The following is a 12,554-nucleotide window of genomic DNA, read 5'->3' on the forward strand; positions in this document are numbered from 1 at the left end:
TAGAAATAATTGTATGCAGAGATCCATTTTCTCCTATGAAATACACCGACCGCTATTCCAGAATAACTTCACGATGAGCTGCTCGATAGAAATGACTAGGCTGGAGGATATATTGATCCATGTATGTTGCCATCATAGCCAAATGTGTCGTCGGACGCGTTACGCGTTATTATTACATTCGCCACCACCTATCTCTGTGGAAATGGATTCTCGGCACTCGTTCATATCCAATCGACGACGTGGATTTTCAAGACATAGCCCTGCATTTCAAGAAATGCAGCTACAGAATTCGCTTTAAAATAATAAAAAGTCGATGTTATTTTCAAGAAAGGTAATTTCGCTGTTGTTTATCACTAGCCTACAGATAATAATTGCACAAGACAGATGAAGGTTGCATGATAATAGAGGCAAATTTGAAATAAGAACTGGGGGTCCGCCGAAGTACGTGAAGGTGCAAAAAGGGTCCGCGACGACAAAAAGGTTGAGAACCACTGATTTAGAGTTTGTATAGGGTGGACGCTGGGCGGGACAGTTGTCATTTATTGCTGTTACTTCGTGACTTGCGGAGAAAGCTGTCACCACTCAAGAGATCGCTCATACACAAGGTCGTAGCCAGGATTACATTTTTTTATTGCATGGGGGGGGGTTATGAGTTTAGGGAAGCTCTCCCGTGGGAACACCTCGCAGAACCGTACATCCTGCCATGGACAATTTCATCACTACCCTTTATTGAGTCGATTCTTAGACGAACGCACACAGATACCCTATGGAAGTTTCCAGTTGCTTCCAGTTGAAAAGCTGTGTGCATTTCGGACCTAGTCGCGCGGAGCGTACATGTTTTCGAATAAATGAAAGTATTTGATCAATAATATTGGTGCGTGTATATGAGCAAGTGGCTTCCATTCTTAATAATTACTTCGTTGAAGCACGGTTATTTAGTGACCTCTGGTAAAGATTGATGCTAGTTTAGAGATTGGAATTGCTGATATATATACCAGACCAAATTACAAAACTCCTTTGATCAGACTCGTGCGATTTCAAATTAGCACTTTTTAAAGGGAGGTGGCGATATTTTCCTGTGCCAGTCGCATTCATGTCGGAGAAGTCTGATTGCAGGGACAGGATCATTAGGCGCCAGCCATTTAAGTACCCGAAAATCTATATCGAATACATGAGTCGGTTTTATCGCTGTCAATCATTTTGGGAGCGCACTTTGCGGGGTCGCATGTAATAACCTACTTTATATGTCTTCGTGTGTCCCGTAACGGGAATTGTCGGAGCTAACAGTCCCCAATCCCCATACTGAACGGACAACCCTAAACTCAATCAACCCAACGACCTTGAGTTACTCTCGTGTATCGACTGGTACTGTTGTATTCTCATAATTAAGAATGCAGCTAAAATCAATTTTGGGTATTTGCGGAAGATTTTTTTTCGGGACACCGATAATAAAATCAAGACAGTTATGATCATGGACACTAAATCGCGCGAAGCGCGAAGAAATTTTTTAGTTTGCATTCATCTGCTCTAAAATAATGTCATATTTATTGATTTTACGAAAAATTTTCCAATAATTTGGGAGGGGCGATCGCCCCTTTCGCCCCTCGCTGGCTACGCCAGTGGTGTCCTATAGGACACTATGATTATACTTTATACAATAAATAATGTTTCCGTGGCTGTCTGATGCCTACGGTAAAACACGTGACTCAAATTACCGTACGCTTGGGTAATCTACGATGCCCTCTATCAAGCAGGGCCGCGATATGGTGTCGGTGTCGTTAAAGAGAGTCCCGGCGTCGTATACTCGTATGATTTCAATGTGGTGCGGCGGCGATGGCCAACGCCTCGAACGCTCCGAGAGCATGGTAAATATAGGTTTACCATACGTCCTGTCTGAAAATTTTGAAAGTGTCCTCCTTTCGTGATTCCAAAATATGGTAACCCTGATGGTAAGTGATTGCATCCGCCGCCGAGGTTATCGACTCTGAAGGAGAAGGCCTGGACTTGAGGACTTCTATCTGAAAAAAGACAGAAATAGCTGGTCCAGTTGGCAGTTACGCCATCACATGTCTATTGCATTTTACAGAAGTGAGTGTGAGCATGTCAGCGTCAGGTAACAGCTGTGTTAGCATACATCCCAATGTTGCCTGTCTTGGGATGACTCGGTCGAGTCATGACTTGCCTGTACGTAATCGGTGTCCTGTGCTTTCAGAATTCTTCATACTTTATTTTTCTTATGAAATTACTTTCAACTTAGAGAATCATCGCTGTTCACCCCTTATGTTAGGCAAAACGCACCGAGAGCGAGATTCCAGTAGGGATGACTTGCGATATGACCCTGTATGGAATTGGTGTCTGTGCTCACACAATTATTTATTTTTCATTAAATTACTTTACCTTGGAGAATCATCATTTCTCACATGTTATATTAGTCAAAACGTACCGAGATTCCAGTAAGGGCATGTGACTACTTTTGTAGTATAAATTAGTTATGGATATCTTTGTATCACATTTATGTGTAATATATTGAACCAATAACAGACGATATAGATAATATTAAAATCTTTGTTCCTTTCACACCTTATTTATCATCCACTCGTAAAGCAATAATTTTATTAATTACGCGAGCTTTCGGAGTGCTGCTGCTTCATAAGGTGTTGAAGCGAATATGAGTAAATTTGTCATGACTCATGACAACCGATCAAAATAGTGCCTGACACCCTGTATCTGTGTATTTTTCGAAAATTGCTATCGTTCGATTCAAAATATCAACGCGCAGCCGATTGCGCCATCCCAATCGATAGCGACGCCGTGTCTGATTACTTATATGAAGAGCAAGCCGAGAAAACGTTGGTTGGGAACAGACATGCTAAATTGCGTACTTTATGAACCTTAGTATAGGTATTTGACGACGATACAGTCTGATGTATTGTATAGGCTCAGAATTCATCGTTCTAGAGAGCCCTGAGTCGACGGTCTACGTCTAACAGGCGCTAATTTCTAATCAAAACAATACCAACTGTTTTTAGTCAGCTCGCGGCAGGCCGCCGAGAGAGTGAATCATAGCGAGTGATGCGCGCGCGTACCGTAACTTCTAAGGCTTATAACTCAAACTGTTGTGACCCTAAATTAGTCATTTTAGTATTCGTAGACGGATATTTACTGTCCTTACCATAATGATTTACTGCAAAAGCTTATCATTACTACAAGGTAAGATATATATCGATGTACGACAGCTCATTGTATACCCAGACGCACGCTTTTGAGTAGGTATAATTGCTGAGTAATATTGTATGTATTCCAAATTATACTTTACTATTATCCGTTATTTAGAATGATATAGGCAACAACAATTCACAGACACAATCTATGAAGGTCTATGGCTATTATAACACGATATATTTCACATTATGTGACGGGTATTCACCAATGTGCTTGAAGCTGGTACGGTAGTCTAACGGAATTCGCTTCCCGGTTTTCAAATGAAACCTTGAGCGGTATAGAGCTAACTAGTATAGTTGCTTTAGCAAAATATAAACAAACTGACAATCACTATTCATAGCAACAAACTACAGCTGGTTATGACAAATAAAACCAACTAAACGACAGTATATGGAGAGTACGAGGAGCTCGCGTGTCTGCAAAATGATGCTTCAGCGGATATTTTTGTCACGCGGCCTATCACATAGCTTTCGATCAGCTTAGATGTAACTAATATCGGATATAAAGATACGTGTGGACTTGTATGGACACTAGCTATTCACATAATGAAACAACTATGCCCGAAGACGGCTAGGACGAAACATACAGAACTTTATCTGAGAGTGGACAATGACGCGCGAATTGCCGACACAGTGTATTTTGCAACATATTTATCTACCGTGTTTGATATACGATTTTGACGTCTTCGATATAATAAATATCAAATAACAAGGTATCAATGAACTTGTACGAACAATATCTATTCACAGAAATGAACAGCAACGACCTAGCACGATTAATATGTAATATATCGTGGTTTCAATTACGGTACTCTTCTCTCGTACCGGCATGTCGAAAAATAGACACGCCGGTGCCAAACGGTTGAAGAGCAGTACCAACCCAAAAAATGATAGTAAATAAAATACCGTAGTGCGAAAGTGGCAATTGGAGAGGCTAATTTGTAACTAAGTAGGAGGCTATGTAGGCTAATTTGTAACCAAAGTTTTGAGATTTCTAGAAACCAAATAGGCATTGAATCGGTTAGTTGATCACTATTTTAATTTGTAAATATCTTTGTTTAAATGACTTGAGCACCACTGCTTTGAATGGATCTCAATTTATGGTATTTTTATCTCAAGGTTGCAGTAAGTGCATTAGCAGCTGCAGATAGTCGAGCAATGTAACTCGTAGCCGAAATAATTGATGAAATGTGTGAATTTTGATTCCATAGTGCTATATTCATACGGAATTGTCTTCTTACTTCTGTGATGAATAGCGATTGATGATTCTTTGGTACCTTCTTCATAGGCTATAGAAAGTCAAGGCTATGCCGGTATCATAGAAGAAAAGTGCATATTTTTATGTGTTAATGCAGTGGATGTGCAGGTGCTTATCCATAACAACATATATGACTGAGTAGACTGACAATCTGACACGTGGTTACATTGTTGAAAACATAACTGCGTTTTGTCACTTTTGATTGCAGACAAATCTAAAAAGACGTGTTCATGTTTACATAGTCAGTTAGCCATGAAGATGCAAATGGCAATATATGTTTGATTTGCTTTTGCACTGATCACAGAGTAGGACTTCGAAGCAGACAGCCCAATCTATTTCCTTTGTGTAAGCATTGTTTAAACATGGATCATTTCGTAAATCAATGCCTTATTTAAACAGTTCTTTTTATAAATCCCAAAAAGCTTCAGGGCACACAGTATGCGGATCACTAATCCAGCCCATACAATTTCCTTTTGCATAAGGCGAAATTAGTACAATAGTACACATTTCATTTTTGTTCATCTTGTTAATTCTATAATAATTCCTTCCTGTTGAAATGAAAACATGGTATTTGCATTTGTCTTTTACTATGTGATTTGAATGCATCGCCATCCACTGCCTGGTGACTATGCTACTTACTGTGCACACATTGTTAGGAATGCTCATTGCTGCCACATTGAATTTTGTTGCATCTGGCGTCAAATAAAACAGTCCTTTTGCAGGGTATAGATACCAATTTTACCACAGTCAATTTGACCCAATACTGTCGAATAGTCATTATAATGTCCATGGCAGTTCACAAAAATATACATCTTAAAGAGGACGTAATTTCCTCCTCAGAGCCTCATCAGGTTCCTTCTATTGCTGATCAAGTGAAAGATGGGAAGAAAAACAAATTTCCGGGATATAATTTGTACATAAAGAATCTGGACGACTCTTTCACCGATGCTACTTTGAGGGAATCTTTCGACAGGTTTGGCACCATCACCAGCGCCAAAGTCATGTGTGACAGTAGTGGGCAATCCAAAGGGTTCGGATTTGTTTGTTTCGCTACAAAGGAAGAAGCCGATGAGGCTGTACTAGAAATGAATGGTAGGATCGTTGGCACAAAGCCACTTTACGTTGCGATAGCACAGAAAAAGGAAGAGAGAAAGCAATATCTGAGCAACAGATATAAAAGCTTGAGTAACGATTCCAGCAACCCTCATATACAAACACCCTCAATGACGATGCACCCGGCTGTGCAGATACAAGAGCCCATGCCGGCGTCGTATGTCCCTGTCAACAGTGCTATTAATCCCAATGTGCCATTAAGGTCAAACTACCCAGGAGTTAGCTATGTTATGCCTGTTAATCCGGCACTGACGTACATGCCAATGTCCTATCAGCCACTGTTTCTGTTACCTAACATTGTTCAACCACCTTCTGCGCACATGCCGGTTTTACACCAGCCGATATACCTGCATTCTTCCAAGACGAACACTCTTATCTATTCTACTGGCATGCAAACTGTGCCACCTCAAATGCCAGTACCTGGAATCCAAGTGTACACTTCCAGTCCTGAAACCGTGGAAAATAGTGGTGTTGCGGACAATGCCGTGCACACAATCCCTACAAGAAGCATGCAAAATCATAAGGAAGCACCCGACCCTTCAGATGATGTGATTGATACTTGCCTGGCTGATGACATTCAGAATAAGGTCACCTTACACTCTGGCTGAGTGAATCGCTTCCATGCTATCAGGCATTTTGAACGGATATATGTGTCTGCTAATTAAGTTGGTGCTGATATATGTCGATGTCGCTCATTCTTCAAACTTGCAGATAGGTAGTAGTGCCTTTGTGCTTGGTTTTACTTTCAGGTGCCAAACTGCCCGAATACAACTTTTTATTTTCCAGTTGCGCATCTAAATCCATCTTTGTACAGATTTTTCTGTTGAAACTGTGTAATGCTACCGCCCCGGATTCCTAACATTGTATTTTCTTTTCGATGCTATTCGAGTGTGCTTGAACGGGGATTTCTCCATTTCTTTTGTTGTGGCACTACGTTTTTGTGCAATTTATTATTGACTGCTATCTTGAAATTTCATGTACTGAAGTAGTAGGCTATCTTAGACATTTGTCTATACGAGGTGGATTTACCTATCATTGGGCAGCTTGAGAGCCCTCGGGTTTTATTATTTAAATGAGAAAAAATATTTATGACAATTTATCAGCTTTATTTCCTACAGTGGTGGTGGGGTTGAGTATCCCAATTCCTGATTTTTATTTTGCTAGTCTTGTCATCCCCCGCTGTCGCTTGGGCCTTACTGTGTCTATATTTCCGTCTGCATTGTAATTGTGAATTTGTGCATGTTTTCAAATATTGCAAAGCATTGCTTCTGACTAGTCTGAATAGGTTCCTCCAAGGGAAAATGAATCTTGAAACGCTATATTGCAATTGTTCGTTGGAGCTGCATCCTTTCAACCGACTCATTTTATCGCTTTGCAATCTAAACTATATTGGATAAGATGCTAAGTACAATAATATATCAACTTCTTCATGCTTATATTTAATATATAAAATATATATTCTCGTTTTTCAATTCTACGTCAGATCTTAGTCAATTGGTTCCTCGTTAGCATCATGAACCACCGTGAAACTGCATGTCAAGTCCAGTTTAATTGACTCTCTGGCAGTTACTTACCTTTTAATGTTGTCATGACCGGGGTATCTAATCCATTATTCACACTGGTCTTGATGTTTATTGTATTGAGACGGGCAGTAATAAGGAATGTTGGGTTGAACTTCATTCCCCCATTCCCCATTGCTGATAAATTTGACAATATGTTGCATCTGGCCTAAGGAGATGAGGCCACAATTGGTTTGATACCATTGATTTTTGACTGTCAAGATTAATGCATTATGCCACACAGAAAAGACGCAACAGTCGCACTGCTAATTTTGATGGTAGGCCTACTCATATTGCAGTTTCCTGGCCAACCGGAATTCCACCAGCAATCTAGTTCATTTGATCTCCAATCATATTAATAATCATGAGTGTTTTTCAGTTGGGGACTGGTTAGTTTTTAAGATTCTTGCTGAGGTCTTATTGTACGATATTGTACTGTGTCTGACAACACCCTATGGATACACGATGACAGTCATTAACTGAAAATCTCACCATTTCTCTTGGTAATTGCCCGACTTGTTTTGATTATTTCCGGTAGTGTGGAAAGTCTATTTTCAGCCGTGGGTGCCATTTCGTTAAAAGCTGTAGTTATTCTTCCTTTTTTGCTTCCCATTCATCAAACATATTGATTTCCTTCAAACTGGATAGTCGTACGCCATTGTAACGGGATAGTCAATTTATAAAATCTGGGAGAGGTGCAGCATTTGCTTTCTATATTTTCATTAGTGCAGTGACTTTATCGGATTTCTTTTTTATTGTGAATCATAGTCAACAATGTGGCTTATCAGTTCTAAACGACAGCACAGATTATAATCGATGCTATATTAATTTGTTTGCAAATTGCATTTATTGACCAAACATGGGATTCAGACTGACTTCAATGATCTTAGGCTTTTGCTTCATTATTGAGATTTGTTGCTTTGATCGTTTTGCCACCAACTGTTGTGAGTTGTGTGTCTTCCAGCCAAATGCTCATTCATGTGCTCCAATCTTAACCGTTCTTGCTCATATCCAGATAGTCCTACTTGTATACCGGTATGCTTGAGACGTGCCGAATATTAATGCCTAGTCAGTCGCCTATGAATTCTGCTATTTGTCGCTTTAGCAACTTGGTGACTGATCGAAGTGTTATGTCATGATAATGAAATACTCACTGCATTGCCTCTGCCAATATGTTTCCCTTTAACTCGTTCAATCTGTTGTGTGCAATGTGATGAGACCTGATATCTTAAATTCACATGTATGAAAATGTCTTGGTTAATGACCGCAATAAAACAAATCAGAGACTAGTCTTAGATTATAAGATGGTTTTGGGTTGAGATTCTTGTTTAAAATAGGACATGTCACATAGCCTCAGCTTTCTAGTATAGAAATTAGTTGTCTCGTGATAGTGTTGGGATGACTCGAGTCACTTTGCTAAAATGACTTGACTTGACTCGGTGTATCAGAAATGTGGATTGACTCGTGACTCGGAGCAAAATTCACGAGTCAATTTCAAGTAATCGGTGTCGATAAAAATCACTCTATCTTACATATGTTCGGATTGTTCGCGCAACGCTGGTGTAACCCGTGAGAGCGATCAATCATTCAATGATCATGCGTTTTACTGAGCCACCATTGTTCTCTCACAAATATATTGATCGCAAACAAAGTGATCGAAGCTGGCAGCCTACGTTGTCGTCAACCAGAGGTCTCAAACACGCGGGCCGCATGCGGCCCGCGAGAGCATTTTGTGCGGCCCGCGACGGCATTTTGGAATTACAAGTATTAAACAATATATTAAAGTGCCATATATTTATTTTAGATATAATAGCTTAAAGTTCAATCTACAACTACTATAAAAATCACTGGGATCTCAACAAACTTCACTATCACATCACTTTTAAAAGCTACCATGAGGTAGAAGATCAGCTATTACGTCACATTTCTAGTTCATGACGATAGAACATGACCTGTTGATGATTCGTGACTTAAAATTGTGATTTGGTTTGGTGCGACCTTCTCGTAAAATGACTCGGTTTTAAATTGACTGAGTGATTAAATAAAAATGACTCGAGTTGTGTCGGATCAAACGTTAAAATCAGACAAGGACTTGTGAATCGAAACGGTGACTTGTTAAACCTAGGGCGCAACAATCTATGAAACTGTCATGGAGAATAGTAATATATCAAAAGGTCGTATCTTGCGCTGCCCATCTAATGGCAACCATTGGCATTCTATGACCCGCGTGACATATAGTTGGTTACATGCTGGGTGTTGTTTGTTCTCCATGTCCATGTTATTAAAGTAGGCGAGTAGGGTAGCACTACGCTGTACAGCTGTAACACCAATGAATTATTCGCCGATTGGACATTTCTATTCCAGAGGTTCTTAACCAGGGTCCGTAGACCCCATCGGAGTACGAAGCACCACATCAGGGTGTGCGAGATGCATTGTGGAATTAGGCCTATATGCTGAGGAATATTTTCTTGGCCAATTTATTCAACTGGAAAATACTCTTGTGTGAATGGGCTTTCTGTTTTTAATACAGGCACTACGAGAAATCTCATTGGAAGCACAAGGGGTACGATCGCTAAAAAGGCTTAAGAAGCAATGCTATTACTGTGGCTCAATAATTATTATATTCAAGTTGTTTTTGATATGTTCCAATAATAATCGAAGGCAAAATCTAACGCTGATTTAATTTGACTTTGAATAATGCAATAGTAAATCACATTTCCACGATGTTTGTGGAATGCCTGTCTGCAAGGACCCGTCAAATAAGGCCTAGTTGGAACCTATACATTGAATATCCCGATTATTGATGCTGCGGCCCGCGGCGTCATCAAAAACTAGGAAATGGCCCGCGAGCACATTTGAGTTTGAGACCTCTGTCGTAAACTATAGTATAGTAATGTAATTTAATAGCAAAATGTCTATTTCTGTTATGTGTTCTTAACTTAACCAAACCTCTTGTTTAATTGAAATTGAATTCGAAAATAGTTCATATAGTCCTCAACCATTGGCGCAGGCTTGAATTGTATCATATCAATTTGCAAAAGGGTAATGTATTGCATCTTATCAATTCGTTTCTGTATTCTCTATTTTGGCTGGTAACTATAAACCGAGGCTGTTCAATTACTTACGTAGTTTATTAGTTATACTTATATGTGAGCGATACAGCGCCTTACTTGCGTGTATATTTAACTCTATATTCGTTCATCGGTTCAAAATCAATTACCACACAATGAGTATTTCAGACAGCTAGGAAAATACAATGACGTAACCACGCCTCATACCTCAAAGGCAATGTGACTTGACTCGACTTCACTCGAGTCACCTCCGAAAATCGACTGACTTGACTCGAGTCATATTCGAAAATCAATTGACTTGACTCGAGTCAAAATGTGCAATGACTCGTGACTCGAAGGTAGTGACTTGATCCCAACACTGTCTCGTGCCTAGGAACTAGTTTATCAACAACAAGTACTGTTTAGGTCAGTCACGGTTGCTCCACTATTGGACTTTTAATATCAATCTGGCTTGCTTGTGTGTATTTGGAGAAATGGATCAGGGGGGATGATTACATGCTCTTCGTAAGAATAGGAATCTTCGGAAATCGCCGAACACTTTTTATGATCGGTATTCCGTGCGATCTTATCACGGACACGATGATAAAAATCTTCGGGAATTTGGGGAATTACCTTCGGCAGACCACGAACACTCGGTACCATTCGTGTTCTTGCGATCGCCATTCGGGAAGACTCGATCGTAGTTTCGCGGAGACTTTACTTTGGCAATATGGCTGCCCGTTATTTCTTTGTAAATAATCGCACTTTGAAGGTTGTCAAGAACGGAAATAATTTGACTTGATCGAATGGAGTGTTGAATGAGCAAATATGAAATCGAATATTTGTGTTCATTACCAGCAGTAAACAATTGCATGGAACCATTGGGTCATCGTCCGGCAGGCCTAGCCTTGCAGCATAAAGTTTTAGTATCTGTTAAAACGCTCGGTTCAGGAAGCTTCCAGAATGGCAGCAAGAATTTCTTGAAAGTATCCCAGCCAACTGCGAGTGAAGTATTAAGCGCATTTTCCGATTCAATGCTTTCGATAGCTCCAAATTTCATTTACATGCCAACAAATAGCACGGAAAGTCGTTGCCGCAAAACGATGTATTACCGAACTTTATAAAACTTTGAACATGCTTGCAGACAAGCATTTGCAATTAGAAAGCGCCCTTACTGTTTCTATAGCTTGTAGATACTAGATGGTCGTGACGATGGAAGCAATTATGTCATTGCCGATAGCGCAGGATAATTGCCATGTTATATTCGGGCTCATTGTCTGGACTTCTGCTTGTATTTCAATATTAATTCCCAGAATTTGCTGTTACCAAATTTAGATAGGTAGTCAAGCAATGAAGCAACCCTTCTCAGCTCATTGATGTACGAAACGAAGTGTTACGGGTTGAATTTCGGAATTTGCGCGCGAGATGTCGTCCCCACTCCACCACGATCGTATAAAAAGTCCAAGTATCAATTATGATATGTAAAATTATCATTCATCTATGTCCACCAGTTTGACGTTTTGTTACATGGGTGGGGCAAAAGGCCTCCAATGACTTTTACCTCGTTATACCCTACTAATTATAGCATGCCACTCATAGTAACCGATAAACATATAATCCCTATACATGCTCCTCTGCCACATCATGGCGTACCGGATCTTTTAAAAACAAATTTCATCCAGAAATGCCAACTGATTATGAAAGTCAAAAAACAAGTCGGAAGTTCTTTAGATATATCTTGTTTAGTCGGAGCTAGGATAGCCTATATTCCACAGCTGAATAGCAATTTTGATAGGAATGGCGTTCTCCGAGAAAGCATCCTTGAAGAACCCATAGACGAATCCTCAGTCCACATTTAGTGGAATAAAGGGGTGCTGGGGCGTTTTACCCCACGGGCGGGGCCTTTTACCCCACGGGCGGGGCGGGCGTTTTAGCCTCGAGGTCGCCATTGTTCGTGGATCAGTTACCAGGATGGATATTCTGTAAATTCACCTTCGGACTGTGGCTTAAATCCAACTACGCGTAGTGAAAGCATAAATAGAAGCGGAAAAGTCTCTGTAACATCCGTTAAATATGACATATTTCGATTGATTGTAAAAGGCTATCTTTTTGGTAAGAATATGTGTAAAAGTCATAAAATCTCATAAAACATGACAAATCTTCAGCCTGGTGTGGAAATCAAAGTGACAGTTTCGTATGACCATTGGGCGATATTTGCGATACTGTGATCCATTCAATGCTCGCTTTGTTCTGTGATATTGATGGTGGGCGTCTTACCTCGCCTGGGCGTTTTACCCCACTCTACCCCTATTGCTATCAATTTCTTGTCCTCTCTGCTCACGTGATCAGATTT

The 12,554-nt window shown here is 40.1% G+C and overlaps 3 protein-coding genes across 3 annotated transcripts in view; all 3 read left to right on the forward strand.

The window, feature by feature from the left end:
- Window positions 1-12,554, forward strand: part of LOC145440319 (peptidyl-prolyl cis-trans isomerase-like 1) — a 120,912-nt gene that overhangs the window by 94,096 nt on the left and 14,262 nt on the right. The gene's annotated exons all lie outside the window — the stretch shown is intronic.
- The window catches only part of LOC145440296 (uncharacterized), a 118,178-nt gene that overhangs the window by 94,096 nt on the left and 11,528 nt on the right, over window positions 1-12,554 (forward strand). The window lies entirely within an intron of this gene.
- On the forward strand, window positions 3,560-8,440 carry LOC145441055 (uncharacterized). Its single transcript, XM_080318835.1, has one exon. The coding sequence runs from the start codon at window positions 5,262-5,264 to the stop codon at window positions 6,198-6,200; it is 939 nt and encodes a 312-aa protein (XP_080174961.1). The 5' UTR covers window positions 3,560-5,261; the 3' UTR covers window positions 6,201-8,440.

Source organism: Botryllus schlosseri, chromosome 6 (assembly GCF_051294905.1).
Source record: "Botryllus schlosseri isolate E-star chromosome 6, Bs_hap1, whole genome shotgun sequence".
Lineage (NCBI taxonomy): Eukaryota > Metazoa > Chordata > Ascidiacea > Stolidobranchia > Styelidae > Botryllus > Botryllus schlosseri.

Bases quoted from the DNA above. Each gene is read 5' to 3' on its own strand.
- LOC145441055 (XM_080318835.1), top strand. From the start codon at position 5,262: ATGTCCATGGCAGTTCACAAAAATATACATCTTAAAGAGGACGTAATT.